Source organism: Branchiostoma floridae, chromosome 13, assembly GCF_000003815.2.
Source record: "Branchiostoma floridae strain S238N-H82 chromosome 13, Bfl_VNyyK, whole genome shotgun sequence".
In the NCBI taxonomy this organism is placed as follows: Eukaryota; Metazoa; Chordata; class Leptocardii; order Amphioxiformes; family Branchiostomatidae; genus Branchiostoma; species Branchiostoma floridae.
The window spans coordinates 12,361,949-12,378,833 of NC_049991.1; the positions used below are offsets into that span (position 1 = coordinate 12,361,949).

At 39.4% G+C, this 16,885-nt stretch overlaps 1 protein-coding gene across 1 annotated transcript; it reads right to left on the reverse strand.

Moving 5' to 3' along the window:
• Window positions 1-206: 206 nt before the first annotated feature.
• On the reverse strand, window positions 207-16,240 carry LOC118429219. The gene is made up of 22 exons (XM_035839682.1): window positions 16,156-16,240; window positions 15,998-16,050; window positions 14,793-14,886; window positions 12,642-12,710; window positions 12,107-12,184; window positions 11,817-11,921; window positions 11,060-11,312; window positions 10,443-10,625; window positions 9,772-9,871; window positions 8,113-8,224; window positions 7,590-7,733; window positions 6,875-6,957; window positions 6,610-6,685; window positions 6,229-6,333; window positions 5,774-6,001; window positions 5,329-5,455; window positions 4,437-4,599; window positions 3,866-4,001; window positions 3,357-3,467; window positions 2,741-2,856; window positions 2,351-2,459; window positions 207-1,946 (listed from the first exon to the last, which is right to left on the reverse strand). Exons 1-22 carry the CDS (start codon window positions 16,189-16,191, stop codon window positions 1,758-1,760), a joined length of 2,670 nt encoding a protein of 889 aa, XP_035695575.1. The 5' UTR covers window positions 16,192-16,240; the 3' UTR covers window positions 207-1,757.
• Window positions 16,241-16,885: the final 645 nt, after the last annotated feature.

The following is a 16,885-nucleotide window of genomic DNA, read 5'->3' on the forward strand; positions in this document are numbered from 1 at the left end:
CCCAATGTAACCAATATACAACACTAACTGCTTTTCTCAACTGGATCTGAAACAAAATGAATTACTAATGTTTGATGAAAACTTGTTGAAGATAAAATCATCTTCCGTGTACATATTAAGGGTACAAATGACATGTTCTGCTGCAAAATATGATAGAAATCTATGGACAGGAGTAATGCCATGACCTTCTCATGATCAGTTTTTTCCTAACATAGATCTGATGTAGATCTAATGAATTCTACGGAACTCTGGTTAAAACACCAGAGAACTCTGAAGCTGCTTCCATCCTGGGATTCCTGTCACATTACAGAGGAATAGCTAGTGCATCTATCAGTACAAATCCAGAAGGAGGTACAGAACAGCAAGAGTCTGACATTTATGACAGTGTAGGCATTCTAAATGTCTCATAATCCCAGCCTTCTCACTGTCTTGCAGTGAGAATCAGTAAAATTAAAACTACCATGATTTTAGCCCCCAGTAGCTGTCATACCCCCCATCACATGCCAACACATCTACCCCTGAGATTGACTGTGACATGTTCACAACTCTGATAGGCAAGTTTCTCTGATAGGCAAGTTAACAAGATCTACAGTGCCCATGTTGGAAAGTGCAAAACTGTTTGCCCCACATGCAAATACATCTCAGTAAATTGGAGAAATAAATAGACTACCATTTTCATGATATATGAATATATGATAGCTCTGCTATCACTACATATACAAGCACCATACACCAGCAAAATAACAGACAGACCCACATAATCTATAAACAAGCCATATCCCAGCATAGACATGCAGCACTGAGAATAACATACTCTACATGATTGATGAAAAAAACATCAAAAGAAATAAAAAAAGACATATCTTTAACCACATCATTTTAGATTGAATGGCACTTTCTCCTAAATTAAATAGATTCTTAATAATTCACTTGTATCATCTACTTGTAATCAACTTGTTTCCCCTTTGCCTTTAGCTCCTTATATAAAATTAAGGAGGTCCCTACAGTATTGTAGCTGTTGTACAGGCAAGTTTGCATTGTGTTGTTGTTCACATTGAAAACCATTCACAGTTTACATAATAATGTACTATACAATATCTCTTCTGCATCAGAGCTACACTGGATACAGAAGCACACATTTGTAGTCATCAGTGGTTGGAAGTGTTGTAGTGAAACGATTGCAGTTCTGAGAGCAACATCTCACAGAAAATCAAACAACTACGTTTATTGTTTCCTGGGTATTCTAAAGTTCAGGAGCATCTGGTAGAATTCTTTGGAACAGACATTGTTGTGGTATAACTGGCTTGTTTATCTGTAAGGTACCTAATGTAAAACCTTCTTGATGAACTAACATCTAGGCAAGTTCAAATTGAAAGAGAAGTGATTTGTTTGAAAAAATTGATGTCCAACACCTAGATTTGGTCTATGGCATTGAAGGAAGATTCTCCAAAATTGACAAGTGGTCATCTTTGCGCAAGGGAGATGAGAAAAAGCCAGATACAGAATATCAGTTGCCATCTTCTTAGAATTTGGTAGTGTGAATTCTATTACGACAAAATCTCTGGGTAACATCATCCTGCAACATACAAAATTGTCTTCGACTTCAAACATTACATTTTGACACGGTCAGTCTTCGCAACTCTTCCAATACAGATGCTTACTTTTGGTTACAAATGTACATGATCAAGAGATCCTTAACAACAATAATGTAGTTTATAACAAACAACATTGCGCTATACAACAACCACTCAGTTCTGCTACGACGAGAAGAAGAAATTCAGCGCCCTGTTGACATCGTAATCAGCAGCAAGTGAAACACGGACGAGCTCCTCTTGTGGAACGTCATCGCCAACGATGTCTCGGAGCGCCGAGAGGCACGCGTCCAGCCTGACTCTGTCTTCTGTCATGCTGAGGTCAGACGAGGTCGTCTCATCAGTTCCTCCTGCCTGGATGTGGGAAAGGAAAAGTGAGTACAAGAAACATTTGAAAGCAAAGACATCATGTTTATCTTTAGTATATATAAATGATAATCACAAACTACTGCTCTGTTAATTCTTAATCAAAGACATTCATATTCAGCCCCTCCAGCTTTGTCCTGCCACTTGCTACATTACTAGTGTGTAATGAAACACATATTCTTCAAGCAAGGGGACAGCCTTCTGCTTCTGGTCATTGACATTGCTTGTTTGGAGAAGAAGAAGAAGAGGAAGGAACAGAGCAAAAATAATATATTTCTTTCCATGAAGGTTAACATAACGAGGATCCGAGAATTACATTGAATAAAACACTTAGCCGACATACATGCTTAAAGCAGCAAACATCAATCAAGGCAAAGCAAATCACAACTTACTTCTTCATCAGATATACTGAGGGCACAGGCCATGTCTTCCAGGGCTGTTCCACTCAGGTGGGAGGGGGGTGCAGCTGTCGGATGGGCTGTTCCAAAAGGGCCTACATGCCTAATAACAAACCAGATGTAAAGTAAAGCAAGGAGGTTGAAAGTAAGTCACAGTATGATTGATTTAAATACAATGTAATGAACATAACAGAAAACAGAGAAACAATATATCATAGGAAAAAAGAACTTAGCAGTTGGTACCTGAGCTTATGCAAACTATTTGAATGGTTGACAGAAATTTTCTTGCCCTCTTTAAAATAAGCAATGTTCTCTTAAGAATAAGGATGCCCCAATCAAGGCATGCACTGATGAAATATCAATAAAATCCACTCCTCTACTGACCCACTCCATGCCAACATGTCCTCCACCTCCTCCTGCAGCTGTTCTGGCAGCTCACTGAACACTTCGATGTCCTCCACTGCATTGGGATGGTCCAGGATGAAGTCCATCACTGTACTCTGCAGGTAGGAAATATTCTGTCTAGTGTAATGTTTTATGAACAATACACACGGTCCAGATTTTTGACAGTACTATCCAACAAATGGCTGCATCAACACAATTTCCAAATTGCAGTTATTGGACGACAGAGGCCATGGCAGACCAAGTGTTTTGAGAAAGACAGCAAAGTGCGCAACCTCGCTTGGAAGACTAGCCAACTGTATGTAATCAAATGGATACTACTGGATACTTCTACTACTAACATTTTGGATACAAATCCAATGCAGAAACATCTTTGTAAGTTAAATTTACTACCTACTTCTCAATGAGTGGAAAGCTATGAGATAACAATAATGTTTGCTCTAATATCAGAGTGTTATGGAAGCATGCATGGTGTGAAGCCTAGCCAACTGCTGCTAACCCCTGTATCAGGGACCCCAGCAATATTATAATCAAATACTGGATACTACTACTACTACTACTACTATTACTATGTACTTTCTTCAGTGGATAAGTTTACCTTGAGGGAAGTGGCCCCAAACTGGTCAGCCAGGCCCAGGAGAAACAGTGCAGTATCCTCCTCTAGATGGGCCTGTAGAGCACCTTCACACAGCCTCTTCAAACTGTCAACCTGAACAGACAAGGCAGTTTCAGATGTCAGACTTTTGTGGTACACAAGCTTGCAACAAATGTCTAGAATATCTAGAGAGGGCAGACTTCACTCACTGTATTTGTGATCCACACATTTATAGTTTGTCTGTTACATTTAATAACAAATCCTCTGGAATCAATCAGAGATGACAAACTTCACACCCTTCACACCTTTGTAGTTCACAAATCCACACTTTATCTGCTAAGAACAAAATGTTTGGCATATCTTGAGATATATGTGTGGTTCACTCATTAATAACAAAACCTCTGGAATCAAATAGATGACTTCACACCCATCACACATTTGTGGTCCACAAATTTACAGTTTAACCTCCATAACAGAATGTCTGGAACACCAAGAAATGGAGAGTTCCCCACCTCATATCTGTCGCTGAGTGCGGTCATGTCTGCGAGCTGGTCCAGTGTGAGTGTGTCTGTGGCCAGGTTCCCTACATACAGGTACTCCAGGAACAGGCGGAACAGGGCAGGGCTGGTGTCATGCACCGTGATCCGTCTGAAATCACACAATAGTCAGTGGGTATCTCTTCCATGATAATACAATAATCTCTCTTTTGCCACAAAATGGTAATTGGTATCTCTTCTATTAAGCATTTGCTGTTATAACCTACAATGGAAACCTTATTAATTGTGTATATTTGCCTCTGTTGATATGTGAAAATGCACCTTAAGAACATGAATGGTAGAAAAAAAACATTTCACTTTCTTTCATTGTGTTAGTTTCAAACAGTTGTATCGCTTCTATCTTTGCAATCCGTCTATCTTGCTTCTGTCTTGGCATATCATCATATTTCATATTTGATTGACATTGTTCAACAAATAAATGTTGGAAATTAGCGTAGTGGTCCTCATTTTAGCGTGGTGGTCACAAATTATAGAGAAGTGGCCCGTTACCCTAAAAATGCACTAGCTAGAACCCTGCCCTACTGACCTGTCAATGGCTTCCTTCATGCCACTAAGCAGAGCCCTGCGGAACCAATCACAGCGAGCGGCCACGATGACGCGGTGTGCGTGGATCTCCTCCACCTCGGGCGTGTCGTCTGTACGGGACATCAGCCCGCCCGCTGAGTGGTCAATCACCAGGTCTGACACATCTGTAGAGGATACAGTAAAGAAACATTCATTTATCATTTTGTTTCCCTTAGCTGTTAACTGCCTTTAGGTGTAACACACCACAGTACTTTATAGTACATGTACATACAAGCAGCATAACACTGGACTATACGGTTTGATCTACTCATACTAGGATGGATTGGACTCCAGTCTTTCTGATATTTGTGGTAGGTTATCTAACATGCACGAGGTGTGTCTCTCCTCGAACAAGGGACCTCCGGCTTTACGTCCCATCTGAGAGGAAGTTCCTAACTGAAGCTTGGTACTCATTTTCAGTTGAGTAGTGTGATACAATGTATGCATTGCCAAGGATTCAAACCAAGACACACAGAGCCTTCAGATTTTAAGTCAACAACAATAACCACAAGACCTCCTTGCCACCCTTATGTTAAAATACTCAGAGGTGCATGTACTTAAAACAATTTGTCTATTCTGCACTGAAAGGAAGCCATATGCACACAGAGTACATTGGGGGAACCAAAAAAGGACTCATGTAATTGTAAACACTGATGAAGCAGAGAGCCAAATGCATGTGTCATTTTTGGGGGGGGGGGGGGGGGAGTTTAGCCCTTTTTGTAAATCACACCACATTACATTCATACAGACTGCCAGTGTGACTATGCCACTTTGGGCTAAACAGCATTTATCTTCTGCCACAGTTTCAATCATGCCCATTCTGCCCAAGTTACAGAAAGCTACGTATACGTTACCCTGTGGGTAGATGACATGGAAGGTCATGTCTGCCAGTCTCCTGGTGTGCAGCACGTCTCCCATGCGCCTGGCCAGGTGACTGTCCTTGGGGGAGGGGGGCACCGTCAGGGACTCCACACAACTCAGCTGAAAAACAGGGCCAAATTTTAAATACAGAACTTCAAGTACAGATAGCCAGGGACCTATCTGGACAGTCACAAATCTGGACAGTCACAGTTGGGATCAAACTTTATAAAGTAAATTGGATTTCCCAGACTTCATAAATACAAAATGTAACAGCCATACAATGCCTCATTCAAATTTTGGCCCAAATCTTAGCTTTATCAAACCATATCATGAGGAGAAACTTCCAGGTACATACCTTGCCAAAGATGTAAAGAATACAATTGCAGTCATTTTCATGGAGAAGTACTATGGGTTACAGAGAGACACATAGATACCTACCTTATAATTTACTTGGGTTGTAGTTTTACTCCTGACTGCCACAGGGCTGGCTGAGGACTTCTTGCCGGGACTGTCGGAACTACTTTCCTCCTCCTTACACGGCTGCCCCAGGAGACTCAGCTGGATTAGGGTCTGAGTAAATGGGTCTCTGTGGACCAGCTCACATGCTGACTGGAGGAAGGGTTCTATGGAGGAGCGCTGGGTGGCCATCTTACTGAGAGCCCAGGACTAGAGAAGGATAAACACATTGTAAACAATTTTTAAAGGCTCTTAATGGACAATTTAAACTTAACAATGGTGCATTCCTTTTCACAGTCCATCAAAATGTTGAAACGTAGATGAAAACCACCATGTTCTCTGCCTGCCTACTTCTTTCAGTTGTAAAGTTAAAACCACACGAACACTCCAATTTCTTCCTACTGTGAGAAAAATCCCTGCAAAGTTACAGTACTTACCAGTTCTGAAGTTCCCAGCTTGAAGATGTACTTCCATTCTCGCCATGTTATCCTCTCATCCAGGGTTCGGGCAAGCTCTTCTGTACTGCGCACTATTACTGGTACCTGGAACAACAAGAACATTCAAATCAGTACCTTCAAGTGTTTTCACAATATAGCAACTACATGTAACGTTACGTCTAGTGCTGGACCAATTATAAAATACTTAACTGAAGTTTTGTGATCAAGTTAACACCAATGCTTCAAGTCCAAAGCTTTCAGAAGTTTGAACATAATATAATCATAACATACTTTGATGCATGAGAATGATATAAAACAATAATTGACATGAAAAATTCTAAACAACAGCACTGCATAAAAGTATTACAAGTGGCACAGTACCTCTTCTATACACTGCTCCAGACTTCGTACAACAGACCTAGTTTTCTCCTCTTGAGTCATCTGGTCAAAGTGTTCCCTGAAATAACAGAGGAAAGTTTTTAAGACACATACAAATCTCCTCTCCATGACCAAGAATCTACATCTCTCAACATTGATTATATCAAACGTACAACAGAACAAACACCCGGAAATGTCCGATATCCATGCATTAACTATGAAAACATACTCATTGAGTACTAAATAAATTTCAGAAACTCCAGCTGACCTTTTGTTGATGAGCACCATGAGTCCAGAGGTGATCCTGTCATGGACACGTCTCAGCTTCATCAGTTCTTTCATGTGGAGAGCCTGGATATGGATGCAATAGTAAAGGGCATTACTGTAGTAATAATACAGTAGTAGGCAACCTTCCATCTTCACAGATACAATAGCAAATGCCTGTTTGCAAGAGTGACTATAAATATATTATTCACTGTAAGATTCCATATTCTTACTATAGCTATCAGAAGCTGTTATTCATCTAAACCTACCACAAAAGGTTTTGGAAACTTAATTTTCAATTGGCTGATTGACTCCTGATGGACTGTATTCCATCAACAGGGTTCGAAATACCACCTACATATGCAGGTAAGTGCAGGTAAAATTGCAGCTGTGCAGGTATTTCTGGTGTCTACTTGCACCTAACCTGCACTGGTCCATGTACTGGGTTTTATACATTAAATATCATATCAGGAGTATATGGATTGTTGTTAGCTGCATTGACTGTTACCACCTGCAAAGTATGAAAGAAAAAATAGCAATGGTTTCTGAACATGATCCGTACTTCCGTGTGCAGGTAAAATTTGTCTGGTGCAGGTATGCAGAAAAAAGTATTTCGAGCCCTGATCAACATAAGCTAACACAAGCTTTTTGTGTTGGCTTTGTTTCTTATCTAACAAGAATTTGACGTCTAAGCATTAAGACGGTGTCAACTTATTTACATTCTTCAGAGTCCTTCCTATGAAGTCCCCTGCATTTTTCTTGTGTTTGTGGTGGTCGTCCTTGTTAGCTGCCGTCAGTGCCTGTTCAACCGCACCCTTGGCATCACAGATGACAGAGGACAGCTGCTGGAAACTTTGGTCAATCTGGAAAAAAAATCCTCATTATTTTCTTCTTTGAAAGTCAAGTCTCAGCAGACTTGAACAGTTATATATGGTTTGGGCGATATTTTAGGAAATTGAAAAATTCTGATAATGTAATACATAACCCAAGGGTATTAATGGCCTTAAGACCCATATCCCAGTCTGAATTATTCATAAATACTACCAAACTATTTCCACCAAGCCCCAAATACAAGGTTTTGAATGCCAGCAGTTCCTCATTTATCCTTATAAGCAATGAGGCTGTAACATTGGAGGCTGACTATATCCCAGTATTTCCCCTGCTTGTAATGCAAGTTCAGTTCTTTTACCCTCGTCCTTGTCTCAACATTTATCCTGTACCAGAAGTTGAGAGTGGCCTTACCTCTGGCACCAGGTACACAGCGATGTCCTGTAGGTTCCTGGTGGTCAGACATCCCAGCTGATTCCTCACCACACGTAACAGCTTCTGCAGCTGCTCCAGGAAGATGGGTAATCTGCCAAGATATAAGAAACATCAAGCAGATTTAACCAGAGGTCTTTATGTAATGTTTACAAAATCAGTGTTTGTTTTTACTGGTGTGTGTTATTCGTATTCCTCTTCTGTCATGAACCAATCAGAGCTAGATGACATCAGCATATTAGCTGTTCCAGCAAATATGAACAAGTTCATCTAACAGATCTGCAATGGCAAAACCTGTATTTGTAATTACAGGTTTGCGATATAGCAAAACTTGTATTGGTTTCGTAAAAGGCAAATTACTGGAAGGGAAACATACTTAGTTTTCTTGAAAATGTTGTCTTTCTAGTTTTAATGATGATTTTTCCACTTAGCGGCAGAGTCTTGCTTAAAATTCGAATTTCAGTCTGATTTTTTTTATCAACAAAGTACAAACATGTAACGGGGGCCGCCCTAAGACGGTTCCCGTCGTAAGACGGAACGGATTTTTTGCTGATCTTATCATCCATAAGTACACCGTGTTTGTTACCAATGACTATGCTGATTACAAAGGTAAATAAACCAAGTCCATGCACACAGCTTTAATTTGCATTCCAAGTATACTTTAACATATTTACTTCATGTTTTTTTTTAAACAGAATTCTAACAGTAATGTTGACAGTGCTGAATCACTGCAGTCACCAGCCTCTGCGTATTGGCGGCTCGTGTCGCTAACTATACGAACTCTTTCAAGCAGTCACAAACTGCCATGATACACATAAATAAAGCTCCATAAAACACTATGAATATGGGTCTTCAAATGTTTGTTGAGTAGAAAAGGAAGCGACATAAACATTGCCACCATTGTACTCCCAAGGGAGTGTGGCCGCGAAGGTGGCAGACTAGAGAACGCTCCAAAGATTTATTTGACTGTAACAAATGATTCGTGCTGTCTATGAAAATAAGACTTGATAGAGAGATGTAGATGATATTTTCATATAATCAGACAGAGTTTTGTTGATGTTGGCGGTGTCGTTTTTTCGTAATGGTATTTTTAGTCGGGCATTCACAATCAGTGCATTTAGCCCATTGCCCGTAAAAACATCAGCTGGATTGTTCTAGGTACAGCCTTCCTCATGTGAGACAAGAAGTACATACAGTCATGATTTTACTGTCAAAAGAAAGCTAAAATATCATACTATTAATTTTTCTTCTGTGTACTTGAATTTACCACTTACTTCTGAAGAGAGCAAAATGTAAAAAAAGCGTACCGAGTTAGGCACACTGTCCAGCGTAGCACAAAATTGGAAGGCTACATACACGAAATTGTCTCGCAGTGTTTGCCGCTTGTAACACGCAGCGCGAAAGGTTCATGAACCACATGAATGCATTTCTTATTCAAGTATGTTGTTCAAATCTATGTGTAAAAAATTCAGTCATCAAAATTTGACCACTCTCAGGCAACTAGCGATGGAGCGCCATGAGTTTGAGCGCAAGAAAAAGCGTACCGTGTTGGGGCACCTCCCGTTACTTAGTATAAGTTTATCAACGAAGTACTTAGTAATATATAACAAGGCCTTGGATATTCTTTAAGAATAAACTCACCTAGAGTGTGCATACTTGATGATATCATGTCTCTCTTGTCTGGACAGTTCCCACTTCCTCTTGTTGAAGATGTCACACATCAGCAGTACCTTGGTGCCAGCTGGATGGGGGATCAAAACATAATGTAATCAACGTTAAAGGTCATAACATAATGTCATCAATCTTTCAAGGTGGTGCAGGGACTGCATTGTCGGGTTATCCTGTAGATAACTGTACATATACATGTACATTACAACTGCATTGGTAGGGCGGTAGACAACTTTACATAGTGAAGAAAACTGATACAAATTCATTCTATTGTGTTAGTCTGTTTCTACCCAACTGGACACCAATATGCCGGGGTCTGTCCATACAATCAGATCTTACTAGGCAATGATAAGCTAGGTCTTTAAGTTGTACGTAAGGTAAAGCTAAGGTGGTGGGTTGATGAATCGCTGTGTCTAGGGCACAGTACTGGAGGGCGGAGCCCATCCCTATCCTTTCACTGCATTGTACCTCCCCTAGGCTAATGGGTACCAATTTTAAACCTGGGTGGAGTGAGGAGAATTGTGCATAGTGCCTTTTCCAAGGACATGACATCTAGCTAGGCATGAAACCCAAATTGATCTTGTGTCCACTAGTCAAGCCAATCGGCCAGTCAAAGCCCCCAAAACACAACTCTACAAACTTACCAACTGCAGCCTCTCGTAATGCCTGCTTCACAGCGTAGCAGAGTTTAGCAGGGTCTGCCAGGTGAGACTGAGCGGGGAGGCCGTTAGTGTCACCCAGCCCCCCCACTCCCTGTTGTCGTCCAGTAAAGATCTCAATAATACGGTCAGCGCAGGTGTGCACGTCTGTTATCAGCCCAATGATTTCTACATGGAGAGAAGGGTAGGAGAGAACACTGTGAACAAAAAGTCATTTAACAGTACACATACATAAAAGAATGCGGAGAATATAACCTGATACACAAAGTATTTAAGTTGATCTTACTTCATTAATTATAAGGCCTATAAATAGCAGTAGAGGACACTAGAAATGGATATTTGATTAATAAGTGTGCTTCCCTTTCAATATAAATTTGAGATTACATCTCAAGAAAATCAGGATGTCATACCCAGCAATGCCATAAACGTATAAATGTCTTGACTCACTTTTTTTTCAAATACACTTTGATCTCTACAACAGGATAAAAAACGGAGATTTACTTCCGAACGTTTCGAGTGACATACAACACAGTGTCACTAGAGTTAAACTGGCAGGACAATTCAATACAAGTACAGCTAGCTAGATACACTGCTTGACTCACGTTGTTTGAGTGCTGAGTTATCTACAAACGTCTGACACATCTCCACAAACTTCTCCAGCCCAGCGATCTTGCCAGCCACTCGGACACACAGCTTGGCCACATCCTCGGTCAGGTCGCTGGGTAGGGACTCACAGTACACGTAGTGTAGCACCGTGTAGATCACATCTTTGGACTGTCCCGTCAGCGGGCAGGGGGACTTGGTCCAGTCCACAGAGGGGCACACACTCCCAGCTATGATTTTGTGGATTTTGAACTGAGGGAGAAGAAAGCAGCATCACCCAAAGTCTGACATTTTTCATGACAAACAAGATGGAGGTCCACAAATATTACTTTTTCTAAACCTCATTTGTTAGTACGATCCACACTTGTCTTTTCTAATGCTATGCACATAGCAGTATCCATACACATAGCACAGGAAGGATAATATCATTACCCAAGGTGGAAGATGGATTAAAGGCCTCAGGGTAACTACAGATTAGATGATAGATCAAGCCCAGAGTCATGACCATCTCAGTGAAAATGTAAAGTACTGTGCACTACAATGCAGAGTGATTTGAAAATCTTTGATATATACTACTAGAAAGGCCAGGAAAATGCAGAATGTTTTCCTGTAGGATTTTTGTGTAAATATAGTACACATGTACAGTCCTGGGTTGCAAGTTTTCCCACATAGCCAGGACTGGACTATTCAAAATTAATCATATTCAAGCAACTTTTTCAATGATAAAAGTTTTAAAAAAAAGACAGTTATTCTTACATCAGTCCCATCATCTGCCTTGACTGACACATCTGAGAAATACCCCTCCTCCAGGGCACTTAGAAGGGAGTAAGGAGAATCTGGACCTTGGTCTGATGGGGACATCTATGGAATACAAAAAAACGTGCTCAGGAAATGACGGTCACAATCATTGTCCCAACAGCAAATAATCAGAAGCATTCACATACATCATTTTAAAAATTGATCCAGGAATAAAACAGCAACATTCTTTTTTTTTTCATATGAACAGTCATGTATACAAAAGCGAGGCACAGCTCATTTCTCCTTACCTTTCTACATTGTAAAATGAAGGACTTCTCATATGTCAGAACCATGTGGTCACCTGGTAACTCTCCAGGAAAGTCAGCCTGAGACAAACGAGTTGATATTTTGATACACAAAATTAAAGACAGTGTTTTTGTTAGAACTCACAGTAATAGAAATATTAAATATGTAAAACATTCAAAAATAATCAATATGATGATTGAGAGGAAGATTGCGATATAAATTTCTTGAAGGGTACAGAAGAAATAGAATCTAGACAATCACAATTGTTTCAAGTAAAACTGCTCTTATATACACTTTGAGTTGCAAAATGGTATTTTCAATGTTTGCAGATATCTAAGAACATGAGTAAATGAACTGTTCTGTGTATCAGAATAAAATGTTTCTATACGTCAATGAAGGTTAGACATTCAGGTAATAAGATAAGTTACTCAAGCAACTAGATATGATTTTCCAAAATCATATCCAACTGCTTTTAAAAGTACAACTGCTTTTTGATGTTTCTATACTTCATTATAAAACTAATACTATGGACCTCACCTTGAATGCTATAACATCACCAGTTGATGTTCCCCCATACCTCAGTACTGCAGGGTCACCCAGTATAACCTAGGTAAGGGGAGAGGGAACAACTCAGAAGAATTGACAGTGCACATAATGCACAATAAAGGACAACCTACACAGCACAACAGATCTAGATTGGGTGGTATTTGGATATCTGTTGCAAGTTCCAAAGTCAATCCAACTATCCAAAACATGAAACCTTTCAATCCCAGTGAAAAAGCTATTCCATTTGATTTATCTATCTCATTTATTTGATGCAAAAATACATCAAACTGTAATTTTTGCAATTGTCAATTCCACTCCAACCCCTAGCTAGACATAACAAGATAGATAAATACATAATTTAACTCATAATTCAATTCAAGGAGATAGTTCTGGAAAATATATTTGCCCAAACCAGATTCTGCCTATTTTGCTTGCCTCTCAAAAATTTCTAAGACCTTGCCATGTATAATCATAAAACACATTGAACATGTTTGTTTCCCAGAATCCCAGTACACAGCCACTTTATTTGTACCAAATATGTCAGGAACAAATTTGAAAAAAAAAAAAGGAATTGATTTTGCCTCTGTCACATGCTAACCTCTTTACCAATGAATAATGTTGTGTACCAGAAAACATTATCAATATGGGCTGCTTCTAGCAGATCTGGGTCAAGAACCATGGGATGAATTACAGCCATTCATAATGGGCAGTTTTAATTCACATATGAGAATTAGATCCTTCCTGGGGGGTAATACTACAAATAGAATTAGATGGACAGAACACAAAGCTTTCATAAATTGAGTTCAGTTTTTTTTCAGTTCACTATTCCAAAAACCTATTGTTACATCTGCAAATCTCAAGTCTTGTCACATGAAGTAATTGTATTCTCCCCATGTATCCCAATTTGCTTTTGAAACTGTCTTGAATAGCTCTAATGAATCAATTGTATCAGCTAGCCTGCCTGTATATTCCCTGGTAACCACTTAGAACGATGCTCACATTGACACCAGCCATAGAGAGTGATTCAGAAGACTTATAAAAAGCCTGGAGTGTTCATTAGTCCCTGAGTGCAGCATGTAAAGGGCATTACCAATGCTACATTGTAGTGACACAAGTCCACCAGCTCTTTGATGAAACATACTAGTATATTATTGTGAAAAGACCTAGCCATTTTTTAAGTTTGATCCAAAGCGAAGCAAAGCAAAGCCTAACCTAATAAGGACTCGTCTATTTTGTCAGAAATTTTCAATCAGAGGCATTCAGGCATGTCCTACTAATGACATTGAAGTTTGAGGTTTCCCATCTCTATCTATCTAAATGGTAATGCAGACAGCTTTTGTACTGTTGTCACAATCTTTCCCCTTCATTTCTGTGAAATAATATGACAACAAGTCCTGCCAAAGGTCCTCATCTATCTATGTACATGTTTTGTGTACACTAGAACATGTATTAATTATAATCTTTGCATTTTTTGGGCAACAGAAAGAAAGCACAAAAATAAGCATTTAACATGTACTATTGTGGATTTGGAGTATTCTGATTAGTGATTATGCACCATATAATGGACGGACTAGGTGAACAGACAGATTATCAATACAACATGTATAACGTAACCTTCCTACTGATTTAAAAATACATTTCTATCTATAATAGGTGGGCTGAAGGGATTGTAATCCCTGCCAGATGGGGTGACTTTTTTCTGTCCCAACGAACAAATTTCTGTCCCAGGATGGAGTGAAAGGTCCTGGAGACAGCCATATTTTTAATGTTCTGATATGTAACATAAAAGCAAAGTTTCTAACATACAAAATCAAACCATCTGCAGGTAAAATCTAAATAATACACATAACGTCATGTACTGTAACAGCTACACATTGTGTATCATTCACATCTTGGTCCTAAAGTGACCAACTGAAATTGAAAGAATGGCCATATATATTATGTATAAGTTTTGAATTGTACATGGTTTGGGGGCTGTTGTCTTAATGAAGGTACAAAATAGTACAAAGTAGTACAATCTTATCAATGGCCTGTAGTGTAAAGATTGTCATCTGTCATCAAGTGGTGATTGATAACATGTCAAAGACTCCACTATAGCTTTCTACAAAGAAAACAAGTTTGACTTTATCAGACTTCACTGACCTCATATGCCTCGCAGGAGAAGAAAGGCATGGGCTCCGCATCATCCGAAACTTTCCAGATGACATCGCCATTTTCATCCAGCTTAAACTCCGTCCTGTAGGTCATCAACAAGGATGTACAACAATTGGTCGGGCAATACTCTTTATCACAGACCTTAGCATCAATCACTGTTTTTTTTATGTGGAAGAGCTAATCTTCTTTCCACGAGTTAATAAACACTAGGTTCTGTCCATGTCTACATTTTTATAAAGGACAGTGCATGGCATTTTGAACAACTCTGACGACAGTAGGTAATGTCATTAGTCATGATATGCCAACAACATCTACTTGAATTTGAAATCATTGCAATCAATCTGGTGGAAACCAATTAAAGTGAATGTTTAACTAGTACTTGTAGGTAATTTGAAATTCATTGACTCTGGAACTTGGTTTCACTCTTCAGATCCCCACGATATTGCTACATGCATGTAGCATTTGAGATGGAGAAAAGAAATTGCAGTGAACAACCTTAAACAAAACAGTTACGCATTCATAATGCCAGTCAACTGTCTTCCCTATATATTGCATGCTTGTAATAATGCTTATTAAACCGTATGCAGTTTCCGTTTTCGTGTATGTGACCAGGAAATGATTATGCTTTTCAGCTGCGCCCACATTTTGGCATGGAATATTTAATTGTCAAGCAGCAATTCTCAGACTACGAAAATCTTGTGACTTTCTGATGACACATTGTCAGATGATCCTGTTTGAGTAACCAAAAAAAGTTAAACTATTGACATAATTTGCAAAATGTTTGTTTAAGGCTGAGCACTACACCACTGCACATTAAATGTAATCTATTGATTGGAATGTTGGCTAAAAACTAACGTTATGGATGTAAATTCAGCATTTCCGCTTCTTTGCTTGCCGCTGGTAAATGAGACAAAAGATCCTGGAGTCGAGTCTTTATACAATTCGATTTGTTGTGATCACGAGTTTGACAAATTGATGTAAACAAAAACCTATAAAAAATAGCTGCTACACACAAGAGCAATTCCCAACACACATAATACTCATGTGGACCGGCGAACTAATACACGGCATGGAAGAGGAGTTTTTATTGTTTCCAAAATTAGCCCTGAGGTGATGATGATATCACCTCCAATGAAAATAGCTCAGCAGTTTCATGGAACCAACCCAGTTTTTAGATCGCCGGCAAAACTTACCCCTCGATACCAGTCGGTTCCACCCGTCCAGAAAGCGACACACATTGCTCAATCTGAAAAATCAACACGCACAATTATTCATAGGATCCAAAATATTGTAAATCCGGGTTGGTATGTCAAGACAAGCGACAGAGAAATGATAAACAAGCGGTACTTACTATCCAGGTCCCGTAAAATGCATTTTCGTCCGCCATCTTGGATGACCTCCGTCTGGAAATGGAATTGTGGGAGCATTTTTAAATACCACATGGATCAAAAGCGACCCCTAGCAGTACGTTGAAATTACTGCAACTGGGTCATGGCCTTTGCGCATTGTAACTGCAGGTGATTTTTTTCGCCGCTACGGGTCGCTTTTGATCCATGGGGATTTTTACACAAGGTGTCTAAAAAAAGCTGCCAGGTTTGGATTTCCTCAGTATTAAGGGGCAATAAATGAATACTTATTGTAGAGCCGCCCTACCACATAGATCATTTCAGGACTCTGTTAACTTATTCAACCAGTTCAATAAGCTTTCATGCAACCATAAACCTCAGGCTTCTATTAGTTAAGTTGTAGCGTTAACTGATTTTATTGCATTGACATTGACAAATATTACAATGTAATTTGCTTAAATGATCAATGAATGAATGTAGACTTTTATTGTACATTTCTGCCCCACTGAGCTAAGCATAGGTAACATGTTAGCAATGAAATACATATTTGTGTACATATATGACGTTGAATAACTTCAAACGTCTAGTCTACTCTAGACTTCTTGGTAATTGCATTAATATAGCGCTAATGTTAGTGAGCTGTATGATTAGTTATGATCGGTTTATCGAAGGTTAAGGAATGTAAATTTCTCTTTGAATGAATGATTTTATTTGTAAAACATTGCAGCTTGGTAG

Bases quoted from the DNA above. Each gene is read 5' to 3' on its own strand.
- LOC118429219 (XM_035839682.1), bottom strand. From the start codon at position 16,191: ATGGCGGACGAAAATGCATTTTACGGGACCTGGATA. The intron at 4,600-5,328 runs GTAACGTATACG...TATCCTCTACAG, and splicing joins CCATGTCATCTACCCACAGG to ATGTGTCAGACCTGGTGATT. The intron at 1,947-2,350 runs GTAAGTTGTGAT...TCCCACATCCAG, and splicing joins TCAGTATATCTGATGAAGAA to GCAGGAGGAACTGATGAGAC.